Source organism: Strix uralensis, chromosome 5 (genome assembly GCF_047716275.1).
Source record: "Strix uralensis isolate ZFMK-TIS-50842 chromosome 5, bStrUra1, whole genome shotgun sequence".
NCBI lineage: Eukaryota > Metazoa > Chordata > Aves > Strigiformes > Strigidae > Strix > Strix uralensis.
Genome location: NC_133976.1, coordinates 5,012,576 through 5,028,064, shown reverse-complemented (window position 1 = coordinate 5,028,064; position 15,489 = coordinate 5,012,576). Strand labels below are relative to the sequence as shown.

The window sequence follows — 15,489 nt, the reverse complement described above, 5'->3', positions numbered from 1 at the left end:
GGGGCGGGAAGTGCTTCCGGGGCTCGCGCCGGCACTTCCGGCGGGGCAGGGAGCGGGACCGGGACGGGGGAGGCCGAGGGTCAGCGTCGCCGCCATGGGGAAGTCGGATTTCCTCAGCCCTAAGGCTATCGCCAACCGTATCAAGTCCAAGGGGCTGCAGAAGCTGCGCTGGTACTGTCAGATGTGCCAGAAGCAGTGCCGCGATGAGGTAAACTCGCCCCGGCGGTGGCCGGGCCTGTGGCGGGGGAGCGCGGCGGGCCCCGGTCCCCTCGGGGGGGCTGGTGATCCTCCGTGAGAGGGCACGGGGGGCTCCGACATTCCTGGTAGCGAACACCGGTCTCCTTGAAGGGGGTGGTTCACTTGCGGATACACAGGGGCCTCAAATTCCCTCAGTTGGGGTCCTCACTCCCCTTGTGGGGGCTCTGATCTCCATTTTAAGCATCTCTCGTGCTGGGGGGGGGGATGTGGGACGACACAGGGGGGCTCCAAATGCCCTTGTAGGGGTCTCTAATCTTCCTGTGGGGGCTGCGATTCTCTTAAGGGATATGAGGCCTTGTAACTTTTTTGTAGTGTTCTCCAGTCCCTTTCTGAGGGGGGGGTACAGGCCTGGCTCAGATTCCCCTAGTAAGTGTCCCCAGTCTCCTTGTGGGTGCTCTGATCCCATCTATGGGGTGCGATCCTTCTAGGGAGCATCCTGCCCCCACTTGCTGGGAGCACAGGGAGCCTTGACTCTTCAGGGAAGCACTGGAGAGGGCCCTTATTCTCCTTTGGGCGTCCCCAGTTCCTCTTGGGACCACAGTCGTAATCCCCCATGAGAGAAGTCCTCATCCACTTTGGAGAAAGCATGTTGGCCCTGATTCATCTTTGGGGAAGTTCAGTCCCCTGCAGAGTGACTGATTAACCCAGGGTGAGAGGGAGCCCAGGGTGGCCCCAAACCCCTTGGAGGGTTGATTCCCTCATACACACCTTGAGAGGGCGATGGGGTTAAGAATTAGGTGGCTCCCATCTGCCTTAGAGGGGAGTTGAGGGTAGCTATGATATCCCTTGGGGACAGGGTGGGTGCAGTGACATGCCCAAGGGGATGCAGTCTCGAGCACGGTGAGGTCTCTTTTCATAGAATCATAGAATAGTTTGGGTTGGAAAGGACCTCTAAAGGTCATCTAGTCTAAATCCCCTGCAATGAGCAGGGACATCTTCAACCCGATCAGGTTGCTCAGAGCTCTGTCCATCCTGACCTTGAATGTTTCCAGGCATGGGGCATCTACCACCTCTCTGGGCAACCTGTTCCAGTGTTTCATCACCTTCATCATAAAAAATTTCTTCCTTATATCTAATCTGGATCTACCTTCCTTTAGTTTAAAACCATTACACCTTGTCCTATTGCTACAGACCCTGCTAAAAATGTCCCCATCTTTCTTATAAACACCCTTTAAGTACTGGAAGGCAGCAACAAGGTCTCCCCAGAGCCTTCTCCAGGCTGAACAACCCCAACTCTCTCAGCCTGTCCTCATGGAGAGGCACTCCAGCCCTCTGATCTGTAGGGGAACTACAGGCCAGTCAGTCTCATCTCTGTGCCCGGTAAGATTATGGAGTGGATCCTCCAGGAAACCATGCTAGGGCACATGGAAAATAAGGAGGTGATTGGTGACAGCCAACATGGCTTCACTAACGGCAAATCAAGCCTGATCAATTTGGTGGCCTTCTACAGCGGGGTTACAGCATTGGTGGACAAGGGAAGAGCAACTGACCTCATCCACCTGGACTTGTGCAAAGCATCTGACACTGTCCTGCATGACATCCTTGTCTCTAAATTGGAAAGATGGGGATTTGATGGATGGACCACTCGGTGGATAAGGAATTGACTGGATGGTCGCTCTCAAAGAGTTGCGGTCAACGGCTCAATGTCCAAGTGGAGAGCAGTGACAAGTGGCATTCCTCAGGGGTTGGTGTTGGGACTGGTGCTGTTTAACATCTTTGTCAGTGACATGGACGGTGGGATCGAGTGCACCCTTGGCACATCTGCCAACAACACCCAGCTGTGTGGTGCAGTCAATACGCTGAAGGGAAGGGATGTGCCATCCAGAGGGACTTGGACAGGCTGGAGAGGTGGGCCTGTGCAAACCTCATGAAGTTCAACAAGGCCAAGGGCAAGGTCCTGCACAGGGGTCAGGGCAATCCCAAGAACAAATACAGGCTTGGCAATGAGTAGATTGTGAGCAGCCCTGTGGAGAAGGACTTGGGGGTACTTGTGGATGAAAAACTGAACATGAGACAGCAATGTGCGCTCGCAGTCCAGCAAGCCAACCATACCCTGGACTGCATCCAGAAAAGGGTGGCCAGCGGGTCGAGGGAGGGGGATTCTCCCCCTCTATTCTGCTCTCATAAGACGCCCCCTGCAGTGCTGTGTCCAGCTCTGGGGCCCCCAACATCAGAAGGACGTGGACCTGTTGGAGCGGGGCCAGAGGAGGCCATGAAGATGATGAGGGGTCTGGAGCACCTCCCCTGTGAGGACAGGGTGAGAGAGTTGGGGTTGTTCAGCCTGAAGAAGAGAAGGCTCCAGGGAGACCTTAGAGCGGCCTTCCAGTACTTAAAGGGGCTACACGAAAGATGGGGAGGGACTCTTGATCAGGGGTATAGGGATAGGACGATGGGTGACAGCTTTAAACTGAAAGAGGGCAGACTTAGATTAGATATAAGGAAGAAATTGTTCCCTGTGAGGGTGGTGAGACACTGGCACAGGTTGCCCAGAGAAGCTGTGGCTGCCCCCTCCCTGGAAGGGTTCAAGGCCAGGTTGGATGGGCTTTGGGCAACCTGGACTAGTGGAAGGTGTCCCTACCCATGGCAGGGGGGTTGGGACTAGATGATCTTTAAGGTCCCTTCCAACCCAAACCATCCTGTGATTCTGTGATTTTTGTGTCCCTCCTCTGGGCCCTTTCCAACAGGTCCATGTCTTTCTTGTACTGATGACTCCTTTCTGATTCTGGATCAGTTTCTTCCTTTCTTCTCCTGTTATGAAGAGATGCTTTCTTCTGAATCTTGCCCCTCTTCCTTTCACTTGTCTCTTCACTTGGACACAGATGCCTGTGAGATGTGAGTGTCCTCTTCCTGATTTCCACCAGAGCTGTGCTCTGAAAGTACCTCGACTTGGGCTAACTGTGCTTTTATTTTTCTGTTCTCCATGAACAGCCTCTTTAATGTGCCTTAGAGAAGAGAAGTAAAGCATCCTGTGGATGTTTAATTGTATTGTTCTTCAGCTGTTTCTGCTCCCATCTCCCATTTGCCCAAGAAGCTCAAATCCTATTCTCTTCCCAGTGACTACAACCAAAAAAACTTCACCGCTTTGCAACCAGATCTTTTTGTAAGGGGGTGGGGCTCCTGTGGAGTGAAATTTCCTGTAGATTTAATCATAGTGTAGTGAACAAGAATTATATTAGATGAAAAAAGGATACAGCCAAACATCCTATGTCTTGGTGCTTTTTGGGGAGCTCTCATGACTTCTGCCCTGTGCCGGAGGAGGCCAAACTATCTCAGTCCATAGCCTGGGCGCTCCCAGGGCACCATTCCCTCATTACACGTTTGGTGTTAGTCAGGCAGGGAGCTAGCAGGTATTTCCAGCACTCTTGTGCAAGCACGTGGATGGGTCCTGGGTGGACCTGGGTGGTGCCATGTCTATCCTGTTCCATGAGGAACGGAGGACTGCTGGAATGACCTGTCTCATAACGCCTTTCACAGTTTGTCTGGAGGCTCTTGGCCCCGGGAAGAGTTTTGGTTTTGGCTTGCCTGGTAGGCTATGGCTGAGTTAAGGTGTTTTCTGTGGAGCCTCCAAGAGATTCCACTTATAAAACATTATTTTTAATACTCTTCAGCTGTGTGACTGTAGCAGATTGAGACAAGGACAGATAAAGTTTTTATTTTTATTTTATAGAATGGCTTCAAATGTCATTGTATGTCTGAGTCCCACCAGAGGCAGTTGCTCCTGGCTTCTGAAAATCCTCAGCAATTCATGGATTACTTTTCTGAGTAAGTCTGCTATATTCTTACCCAGATCTTCACTCTTGTACGAGCACAGCCATATAATTATCTGTAAGGCCCAGTCATGTCCCATTGAAGACACTGTCTTCTGATACATTTTAGTGTCAGCTCTTTTTTTAATGGCAGTTTGAAAATTTAGGCGATATCACTTTTGAAGGCATGTAAGATGTTTCAGAGACCCTTGATATTTAATCAAATCTGACAGTTTTATCCCGTGTCCAAGTTCTGTTTTAGGTTGCTCTATGTTACAAAGTACATCCTCGCTCTGCCCCAGCTGAGCGACTGCCACACACGCAGTTACAAAGAGCAGAAAGAACCATTATAGAGAGATAACAAGGCAGGGGTGTGACTAAGGTCCCACAGTTTCCCCCAGTCCTTTGTCCAGCTGACCTGTGTGACAGCCGAGTTGACTAGAGCTCCCTTCAGCACGAGTCTGAAGCGAGGCTTTATTCTCAAGCCCTTGAATTAGCAGCGAGATGAGTGATCAATCTACCCTATCTACCACTGCTGCCCTTTGTCCTGCCCTGTGTTTTGTGTTGGTCAGCCTGGGAAGATACCTGGTAATGAAATACCAGCAATTAGTGGAAAGTGTTTAGATTTCATTCTTTCCATTTTATCCCTTTGAAAGGGTATTATCCTTTTGAAGATTTAACTTGTGTGTGCATGCACCATACTGTGTTTCTTTGTGCACGCATACTGTGTTTAATGATACTTTACTGAAAAAGGGAAATGAGTGTCTGTATTTTGTCATGCTCAGCTCAAAACAATACTCATGTTTATACTGCAGATATTTAATTGTTAATGACAATAGAAAATTACTTTGTTAATGTTTTACTAAAATACTTTCCTTTTATCCCCTAAGGGAATTCCGAAATGATTTCTTAGAACTGCTCAGGAGGCGATTTGGTAAATATTTTACTGTTCGTTTGCTTGCTTGTTTGTTTTTGATGTCTTTTCTTAGTTCTGTGCAAGAAGTTTTGGTTGCTTTCTCCTAGGTCCCATACTTCTATTTAATAGTAATAATTCTGTATTTCAGGAACAAAGAGAGTCCACAATAATATTGTGTACAATGAATATATTAGTCATCGAGAGCACATCCACATGAATGCCACGCAGTGGGAGACACTGACTGATTTTACTAAATGGCTGGGGAGAGAAGGTAAGTGTAGTTGCTCAGGGTTGGGAAGTTTTAAAATTATTGAGTAATTGCATTGCTGATAAGTGATCAGTAAACATTTATGTTAGTTCTCCCGTTTTCTTTCTCTTTCTTCCCCTCCCTTCCTGTATATATATTAACAGACGTCCAAACCTATTTCTGTGCTAACCATTAGGAATTTGCTTATGAAAAATGTCAGAAGGCTGGGATAAATGTGTCAGTCACAAACCTTTCCTTTTTTTCATCAGTTGGTCTATGTTTACTGGAGATACTGCTAAATTCTAAATCAACTTCCAACAGTTACCATTTAAAATTTAAAACTATGATCGAACATTGCTTATGACTACAGAATCTTTTCCTATTTAAGGTGCCAAGAAGCAAGCAGTCATTTTCATTCCTGGCCTAGTGAAAGGGTTAAAGCTTGAGATCTCTAGTTTTGTTTTCAGTGGGAGGAAGAGAGATTAAATGGTCCTGTAGTATGACAGAAAGTTTACTTTGGCTCTGATTGCCTGTGTCCTGCAGGATGCATTCATGAGTCATATAGCGCTTGAAAAGTCACTCTAGTGAGATTTAGTAACAATAGCGTAGCACGGTAAAGTTTCCTTTAGTATGATGCTATTAGTGTGTATTGTTTATATGTGTTAGATTTCTGTTTTCTTCCTTGTTAAAACAGCGGGAAGGAAACATTTTCTTCAGTAAGGAAAGTGTTATAAAACACTCCACTTTATTATGTACTCTGGCCTATTTCCAAATAGAACCGGCTAGCTGAAGGGCAGAAACAGATGCTAAAGATAATTCAAAGTCAATTTTATCATGCCAGTAAGGGGTATATTGTTTGTGGTGAAGTATCTGCATTGTTATAGTGAACGTTGGACTGTGAAAATGATCTTGATATTTTCTTTGTCCCTTGCTTGCCATTGTGAGCATTATTCTTACTTTATCTTGCATTAACTTTTTAGGTCTTTGCAAGGTTGATGAGACCCCAAAAGGCTGGTATATTCAGTATATTGATAGGGACCCAGAGACGATTCGCAGGCAACAAGAACAAGAGAGGAAGAAGAAACAAGATCTTGATGATGAAGAAAAAACTGCTAAATTCATTGAACAACAAGTTAGAAGAGGTTTGGAGGGGAAAGAACTGGTGAGGAAGATTACACTGTATGTCAACCTTCAGTTCAGAACTCCTCTTGGTTAAATCAGTGGTGAATTCGATGCTGCTGGGATCCTTGCACTGGTATTTCCTTTGCAGTCAGTTAGAAGGTGATGAGTAAGCTTCATGCTTCAGGTTACAAGCTCATCACCAGTTCTAACCAAGAAACAGTGGGCATATTTGGCTGCACTGCTGTTCTTTTCTAAGCCACAAGGAATAGTCTTCTCCCAGATACTTCTGATAGCAGCCTTAACTAGTTTCTGTTGAAACTGCAGCTTGTTATGTTTCCTTGACTAACTGACTTGCTGATGGTCTTTACAGCTGATGAACATCAAGACCCTGTACGGAATCACAGTTTCAAAAATAAAATAAATAAGACAGCAGAGGTTTCAGCTCCTTTTAGATTTGACGTGATTTTGAAGTCTGGTAGAATTGTGCCTTGTGGCCCTAGTGTCTGATCCTGGCCATTTCAGACTTTGATTTAGACTGTCTTCTTCCATACTTGAATCACCACATCAGTTCACTTACGGTCTGAATTTTCTGTTATACAGTCATCTTAGATTATAACCTGCTCTGGAGGAAAACTTGGAGTTACTTTGTACCCGATTTGCTTTAGTACTAAAGGAGTAGTAATTACTGCTCTTCAAGTGATTAGTGATTTTAAAAATCACTTCTGAATTTAGGAAGGGAGAGTAAACAATACAATAAACAGCATGACTTGTCTTCATTTGTGGTATTTCACAACTTTTAGGGCTGCAAATAACAAGTACCTTGAACAGTGGGAAGGCTGAGATAATCAAGGGGAGCTGGCATAATCAAATCTGCATAGTGAAGAGTTATTTTGATAGTGCTGGTGTGGTATTTGGGATCTGTTTATTTGGAGTCATTCCATGACTTTCATACATGTTGTTGCCTGGGACTGGAACCTCCCATTTGATCCTGGGTATTGATAGGTACATTTAAATGCTGTAGTAAACAATTATCTTTTTCTTAATTTAAAACTAATTGAAATTTAAATGGTCTGAGCCTTCGGTGCTAAAAATCTGGAAAGATTCCAGAATTTCCTTCTTTGGGTTATCAAGTCTGTCCAGAAACCAGTCTAATCATGCTGGTTTAAATAGGAAAGACTGTTACAGTAAGGCCACTTTCCTTTCATGCTGGAATCAAGCAAGTTTAGACAGCATCTCTGTAGAGAGTGTTAATTAGAGAATTTTGCACAGGAGCCTGTAATGAGATAATGTTTTCAATTTATAATCTTCTTATGAATCAAGCCAGATTGAATATTACAGTTACTTGTAATAATCTCTCAGTAGTCTGTAAAACTGAGCTAATCAATGATCACCAAAAAAATGATCTCTTGGCTCAGTTTTCTGTTTAACTCTTGAAATGTGTTTTGTGTTCTTTTGGCAGGAAAAGCCAGTCTATACTGAACTGAACAGAGAAAATGAAGAAGAAAAAGGTAACCAGATTTTGATACATGTAATTTTCTAGAACCTACTGAAGCTGATTTTGTGATTAAAATGAGATGAGTGCTGAGGCCTGCTCGGTGCTTCATAAAGTGCTGTGAGATTGGTTATAAAGTGCTTTGAGATCACACTATAAATCAGTTACAACTGGAATATAGAAATACAGAATATTCTTTCTTATCATGTTTAAACTAATTTATTTTAAAAGCTGAACCAAAGCATAGATTACTAAATAGAGTAAATATTTTCAAATGTATGATCTTTTCCATTTACAGATTTTTTAAATTGTAACATCCTTCAATGCAGTTATATTTAAAGATAGAAATAGAGTAATGTCTTTTTATTTTTTAGTTACATTTAATTTAAACAAAGGAGCAAGTACTTCAATAGCAGCATCTTCTAAAACAAGGTGAGAAAATTTAAGGGCAACCCTTACTGTTGCATAGCACTTACATGACAATGATATCTGTATGGGCAGAAAGATGTAACTTGTCCTGAAATATTTGGAGTCTAATAACTCATCCTGTCATGTTATTCAGGAGGGGATACCAGGTGACTTCATGCTTCCTTTTGTAATTAAAATGAATGAATAGTGTATCTTAAATGTGTGCTGTGAGAAGCCTTCTTGAATTCACTATGGTTCATGGCAGATGCCCATAAAGTAATAGGCAGTTACAGGTTCCTCTGGGAAGATACTATTGTGTGAAAGGGTGGATAAGGGATCCAGTCAAAGCATTTGAAGTGAATGCCATCCAGTCCCAGCTGCCTTTATGAATGACTTGTTAATTTAGTTCCTAAAAGGTTTGATTGTCTTGTCTAATTGAAGGTAATACTTTCTCTGATCATCATTTAAGAAGCTGAATCTACCTGATGTAAATCTTTCTAAAGCTCATGCATTTAATTGTCATCATATAACCACGAGCAACGCAGGACAAAAGGGATCAATAATGCAAACAATACTGACTTATAGCAGTCTGTGAAACTGTTTGATGAGCAGTACATCTTTTCATGTGAGGCAATATTGTAATTAAATGTATTGCAGGTAAAACGAAGGCTTTCCTCTCATCACAAGCTCAGCTCTTAGATAAGGTATCTGATGGGAGATATGCCAGGGAGAAAATGAGACAATAAAGTACTTCTTTGCAATAATAGATACAGATTTCAGGCTTTGAGGAAAACTTGTAAATTATCCCTAAGTGTTGAGTTGTGCTTCAGATGAGTCTGAAACTTAATTCAGATGCTCAATTGAATAGTTTCAGTGAGGAATACTTAAGGTACTTGCTAAAATTTGGCTGAATGTGAAATCATGTATCAAGTAGTATATTTTTTTCGTAGCATATGAGAGATACTTGTCTGTAAACTCTGTAATGGTAGTGTAGCAGCAAAATTAGGATACCCATTTCATGGTAAAGTGGCTGGACTGTGGTTTATATGTCACTGGATGATACAGAAATCACTTCAGTGTCGTATATGGAAACTGCTTCTCTGTGTGAGCGTAGAGGCGTGTCCTGCAGCTGTTGGCTGTTACTGAGGATCAGTTTTGTTCAGCCTGATGTCCAGTACCCCAGCCCAGCGTGCGGTGGGGCTTCCTGCCTTCCCACTTTCTGTGCTCACAGCACAAGCTACAGAAACCTAGCACTTGTATTACCGGAGCAGGGCGCAGAAATAGGACCAGGAGATCGTAGGTAGTGGATGGCAGAGTTTTGAGTGCGTGGGGATACTGGTGGTTGGGTACAGAGATGGCGTTGGAGCCTTGCTGAGAAGGGCAGTGAGAGGGTAGGTGTGCCTTCCCTTGAACATCCGCGTGGCTGCTGTGAAACTGGGAGTCACCACCACTGCTGTGGGCACGGCTTCTGATGCTGACTGCCCTTCAGCAAACTGGGAGCCCTGGGCTTACTTCTGTTCCTCAAGAACTTGCATCCTCAAATCCCTGCTTAACTCACTCAGTGGGCAAGTAAGATTAGAATTACTTCTAATGAAGGAATGAGCAGAAGCTGCTATCAAGGTTACTGACTCCTGTCTGTAGTACTGCAACTCTGCGCACTGATCAGTGTCCACTGTACACAGTTAGGGTCTCCCCAGCCCTATAATCCCAAGAGAAGATCCTTCAGGACCCTGTTTGCTCTCATGGTTAGGACCTTGTCTGTAATTTCCCAGGTAAATGTAGTCCTTGGCCAGTTTATACCAGTTGCTCTCACATTGGTACGGGCGTTTAACATAAATAGTTCTTTTTCTCTCTGGTGTTTGCTTTCGCAGACAGTGTATTTGCAGAGAACAGTTTTAGCCTCTCAGCCTTCACTGTGCTTTACAAGCAGGCCTGCATGGTGCTTGCCTCCTCTCCCAGTTTCCCCAATCTGCTGAATATCCCTTCCTTGTCCTTGTTCCAGTTTCAGCTAATCTTGAAGAGGAGAGCTGATTGAATTTGTGCATGCTGCAAATGAAACATCACCGTGGCTTATACAAGGCACTAATGTTTGTCTGTCTTGATGCTTCCTAGGATTGCATTTGACTCTTTCATGACTGGTCCACACTGGTAGCTGTCATCTGTGATTATAGCCAGACCCCTTTCTGCTTTTGTTGTTCTTAAACAGCTCCCAGTAGATAGAAGGTAATCAGAGTAAACTTTTCCAAAGTATGTGAGCTTGCATAATGTGCTGTTGATCTTTGTGTTTTTTAAAACATGGTTTTCAAGGTAAACCAGTCCCTTCTGGTGTCCAGTTCTTTCTTGTGTCCTCCATATTGATGACACATCTGAACGGCGTTGGTGGTCCCACTCTTTGTCTCAGGGTCTGTAAGGAATATATTCAATAAGATTTGTTTTAATATTGACACCCAGCAATCCTTCAGTAACCTTACAGCTCGATATGTTTTGCTTCTTAAATGTAGCCAGTGCAGTTGTTATGTTTTAATTGTATGTTACCCTTTATGAGATGTTTTAAGTACTTGCTGTTTGATTTGTGTTTTAATGTGCTATTTCTTCTAGAACTCTGCTATGGAGATTATCCAGACTTCTTCTGAAATACCACTTTTCTCTCAGTTTTGCTTCTACTGCTATTTCTGTATATTCATTCCTATTACCTATCTTTCCTTCGCAAGTATATCCAACATCCTCACCGCAGGCAGAACATGCAATTTGTTGTAAGGCTGTATTAGTGTTACCTTACTGTCCGCCTCACAGCAGCCGCCTTCATCTCTTGGGATGAGAGAACACCTACATTTTTTTTACTGCATTCAAATGTCTTTTATAAAAACGGCTTAACTCAAGCTGCCTTTAGGCAGTTCTCGCTTTACCTAGATGTTTCCTGATCCCTGAGATGTAACTTTTTGTGCTGATTGCTCTTTTCTTTCAATAACTCATGGGCTGTTTGCCTATTTTGAATGTGATTGTGAAGATGGTGTTTCTCTTCTGGGTGTGGATCCCTTTTCTACAGATTCCCATGTGTTTTCTCCCTCTGACAGATAGGTTAAGTATCTCTGTCTGGAAGCAGTTCTAGGTGTCTACCATGATTGAGAGTTGCTGTGTCCAGGTGGCTTCTCTAAAGCCACAAGTTTGTCCTTTTGAATTTGAAAGCTTTATTTGCAGACCCGCATTTGTCTTCTCCATTGAACTCAAGTCCCTGATCAACTCTTTGCTTTTGCACTGGTGAACTGGTCGTTAGGTTGTTTTTGTTCTGCAAACATCAGCAGACATGGAGTTTACACCTCAAGGAGATCAGTTCTAGCTGCCAAATGCAGTCCTAGAGAAGGAGGTGTGCAGGGTCTGGAAGGTGACTTGCACAACTGAAATTAAATAGGTCAGCAGGTGTTTTTGCACAGCCAGTTCTTCAAATGCATCTTAGTAGAGAAAACAATGTCAGGTCTGCTGTGAAAACACCATCTTACTCTTCCAGCAGTGTCCTTGGACCAAATGCACTGAAGGTGGTGGAAGGGGCAGTTAAAAGAAAAGAATCAGCTCATAGCTCTGGTCAGTCCAAAGAGAAGAAGAAGAAGTCTGCACTGGATGAGATTATGGAGGTAATAATCATGCAGGATCTGTGTCTTTGTAACCCCATGCCTATGGCAATGTCCACTTTACCAGGGTGTCTCTTTGAAGTGACCTCAGATCTTCAGTTCATGTGGAATTCAGACTTTCGTATCTTATCAGGCAAAATGATTTCAATTCCCCATTAAAACTGGTTTCTGATGCTCATCTGTGCCTGTTCCCCAGACGACTGAGATGCTGGATGTAAAGGAATACAGATTTTGGAAGAGGAGAAAATATCTAGAAACACTTGACAAAAACAGATATAAATCTCCATCATTTTATCATGGATTGCTGGATCTCATGAAATTGATTTTTATGCAGCAAGCATAGACTGACTTACCCTTAGGGGGTTTTTTTGTTTTTTATTCCCCAATTGATGTGGGCCTGGAGAATTGCTTCAGCTTTTCAGAGGCATGGGAAAGCTGCAGTAAAAAGTGAAAGTTAATGGTCATTATTTGTTGTTGTTCTGTAGCTTGAAGAGGAGAAGAAAAGAACATCTCGAAGAGACTACTGGTTGCAGCCTGTAAGTGTCTTAAAAATTATTATTATTATACCAAACACAACCAATTCTGCATCTCCAAAGCCGCTGTTGATTTGTGTAAAGATCCAAAAGCAGATTCCAAAGTAAATTCACTCTTATTTTTCCAAGCTGCCAAATGTGAAACACTGCAGTATCTGTGAGGAGTTACTCTTGTGGTTGAGCATGGTCTGCAGTCTGAAGCATCGTATGCCTGATCTGAGATGGGGTGGAATTCTTTAATTAAAGAGTTGGTACTGTGAGTTTCTACAGATCATGTTTAAATCATGATATTGCTTACAGCCATCTTCTTTCTGCATAGCAGTTGACTCGCACAGAGGTGTAGAAGTCAACATCAGCCTTTGAGCTGAGAGACCTCACCTCTGCTTCTACTTTTTCACTGGACTTCTAGATCAAGGAGTCCTGCCCTTGTTGACCCATTGTGGGCTGGCACATTGTATCCTGAATTCCAGTTTAACTGTATTTATAAAACAAAAAAAATGTCTTGAGAAATGCTACTTCGAGGCAATAATTTGAGGATGAAGACAAGTTCCTAAAAGCTGAGTCTTTACTATCGTTGCTTCCTGTGCTGTGCTGTACAGTCTGTGGTTGGAGTCGGAGTGACCTGAATGTGCAATTAGTTTAGGTTGTGTAGTTGTTTGTGGCTTTTTATTTTTTTCCTCCTTTCAAATCTTCCAGGAAATCATTGTGAAAATTGTAACAAAAAAGCTTGGAGAGAAATATCACAAGAAGAAGGCAGTTGTTAAGGTAAGGTGTGCAAATGGAAGCATGTGGCATTGGTTAGACTTTTCTGGTATTAGATGACTTCTGAAATTTAGTTTCATTGTGCAAGTTGTTCAGCCTTAAGTCAACACTGACAGGGTCTGAAACGTCCCCTTGACTGTACTGGGAGTTGATCTGGGCAGGGGGTGAATCTCTGCATTGGTTTAATGTCATTTATTCAGTGATCCTTCTTTAAGCACTGTTTCGTCCTGCATATTTCGTCCCTATTAACACATCCATCTTAGAGAATAGTCACTTTGTCAATGTGATATGACCAAGAGCAGTGCAGTTGTGTTTTAATCTCAGACTAGTCAGTTTTGCACTGATGCTTAAGCAGCAGCCTGCCTTTGAACGAGATCCCATTTGCATACAAAATCTTCAAGCTGTAAGCCTCGCTCTGTTGTTTGGAAGTGCTTGCTTTTAGCCACTGCCAGTGAAATGATGTTGTACTACGTAGTCCAAGGCTCAACAGTCTCTGGCAAAAGTGCCAAAGACGACACCCAGGTGCATTTTGCATGATCGACAAGAGTGTATAGAGGTGAAAAATCACAGCTTTTTTTTGATAGACATCTGGAGGGTTGATGAGTCGCAGTGCTGACTTCCATTGAGCTGTGAATGTGAGAGGTTGACATGGTTTGTGCTAGGCACAGAGATGATCAGTGACATTTCTCCTCATTGAGGGGTAGTATCCCAGTTGTTACTGTGTGGCTTCCAGCCAGCTTAGCCTCATGTGAGGAAAGAAGCCTCTAATTTACTCTTTGTCTTTGAGAGAATAGCTAAGATAGCTGACCCAAAGGTTGACAAAACCTTCAGACAAGGCTGACAAAAATAGTGGTCAGTTAGACCAGTCACTGATGTTCAAGGGGAGCCCTTTTAATCTAGCCTTAACTTCAGAGTGGGGCCAGTCAGCACCTTGTGAAAGCTGGATGCCTTTAGGACAGTTCAAAAGTTCTTGCTGCTTTTGAAAATGTAGAAGTGCAGACTCATGGTCCCGAGTTTGTTGATTCTGAAATGTAAATTTACAGAAATTTTTTTTTTATTTTTCTGATTGGCCTCTGCCTTTCACAACAGGAAGTGATTGACAAATACACAGCAGTTGTGAAGATGATTGATTCTGGAGACAAACTGAAGCTTGATCAGACACATCTGGAAACTGTAATACCCGCACCAGGTATAGCTGTTCTGTTCATTTTTCAGCTTAGCTGTCACTGCAAAACTTAACGTTTCAGTTCTTTTAAACAATCATTCATCCACTTGAAAGTACCAGAACAAGAGCCATCTTGCTCTTGGGACAACATTTCATAAGCTACTCTGATCATTTACCAAATATCCTCTGGTTACTTTCTAGGGAATTACTACATTGCTTCTGCTTTGAGTCTTCACAGTCCCTTCTCGTAAGAATTAGATTGTTTTCTGAGAAGACAGAAGTGCTTTAGGAATCAGTTCATTTGATGAGATGAAAGCACCTTCAGCTGCCAGGAAACATCTCTGGGAGCCCTACAGAGCTCTTGGTCATGTTTATCCTGTACCTTCCCTCCAGAGTAATGCCTCAAATAACTGTGGGCACTTGGCAAAGCTTACCTCATCTTCTGTTTGGTTCGCTGGCATTTCTTTGGCTGGTACACACTAATGTCTGTGTGTAACATCTGATCAGTATTTCAGGGAACAGTCAGGGTAGCAATGAGCAGAACAATGTCAGCGTAGGGGGAAACAGGGTGTAGGGTTTCAGGATTCACAGATTCTTCACCAGACCTGCCGCATTCTGCATTTCTGCAGCTGGTGAAGAGCTCATTGATGGTGTCCGTGAGAGCTCTTTAACATAATGGCACTTGCAGGTGAGCTCTGCCCACCCTTGCACTAGGATTGATGTCCGGAGGGACTGCCTGTGTGAGACAAGGCAAAAAGGAGGTACACTGAGCCATTAGTACACGGAATGGGACGTGGGAGAAACAGCTTTGGCATCTTCCTCTCAAGCCTTGACAGGCTGCAGAGGTGGGCCTGTGCAAACCTCATGCAGTTCAACAAGGCCAAGTGCAAGGTCCTGCACATGGGTTGGGGCAATCCCAAACACAGATAGAGGCTGGGCGATGAGTGGATTGAGAGCAGCCCTGCAGAGAAGGACTTGGGGATATTAGTGGATGGAAAACTATGAGCCAGCAATGTGTGCTCGTAGCCCAGAAAGCTGACTGTAATCTGGGCTGCATCAAGAGGAGTGTGGCCAGCAGGTTGAGGGGGGTGATTCTCCCCCTCTGCTCCACCCTTGTGGGACCCTACCTGGATTATTGCATCCAGCTCTGGGGGCACCAACATCAGGACACGGACCTGCTTGAATGGGTCCAGAGGAGGCCACAAAGATGATCA

General features: G+C 43.7%; 1 protein-coding gene across 4 annotated transcripts in view; it reads left to right on the top strand.

The window, feature by feature from the left end:
* Positions 1 to 39: 39 nt before the first annotated feature.
* The window catches only part of KIN (Kin17 DNA and RNA binding protein), a 20,803-nt gene continuing 5,353 nt past the window's right edge, over positions 40 to 15,489 (top strand). For 2 of the 4 annotated variants that reach the window (XR_012629113.1, XM_074869720.1), the window contains exons 1-11: positions 40 to 208; positions 3,926 to 4,020; positions 4,895 to 4,938; positions 5,069 to 5,191; positions 6,148 to 6,329; positions 7,749 to 7,797; positions 8,156 to 8,213; positions 11,695 to 11,818; positions 12,301 to 12,351; positions 13,045 to 13,113; positions 14,200 to 14,299. Coding sequence is in view for 3 of the 4 variants with exons in the window: in XM_074869720.1 (XP_074725821.1) it covers positions 95 to 208; positions 3,926 to 4,020; positions 4,895 to 4,938; positions 5,069 to 5,191; positions 6,148 to 6,329; positions 7,749 to 7,797; positions 8,156 to 8,213; positions 11,695 to 11,818; positions 12,301 to 12,351; positions 13,045 to 13,113; positions 14,200 to 14,299 (1,009 nt within the window). In the remaining variant the exon portion in view is untranslated. The remainder of the gene's footprint in view (positions 209 to 3,925; positions 4,021 to 4,894; positions 4,939 to 5,068; positions 5,192 to 6,147; positions 6,330 to 7,748; positions 7,798 to 8,155; positions 8,214 to 11,694; positions 11,819 to 12,300; positions 12,352 to 13,044; positions 13,114 to 14,199; positions 14,300 to 15,489) is intronic. The other 2 variants (XM_074869721.1, XM_074869722.1) reach the window with 2 other exon arrangements.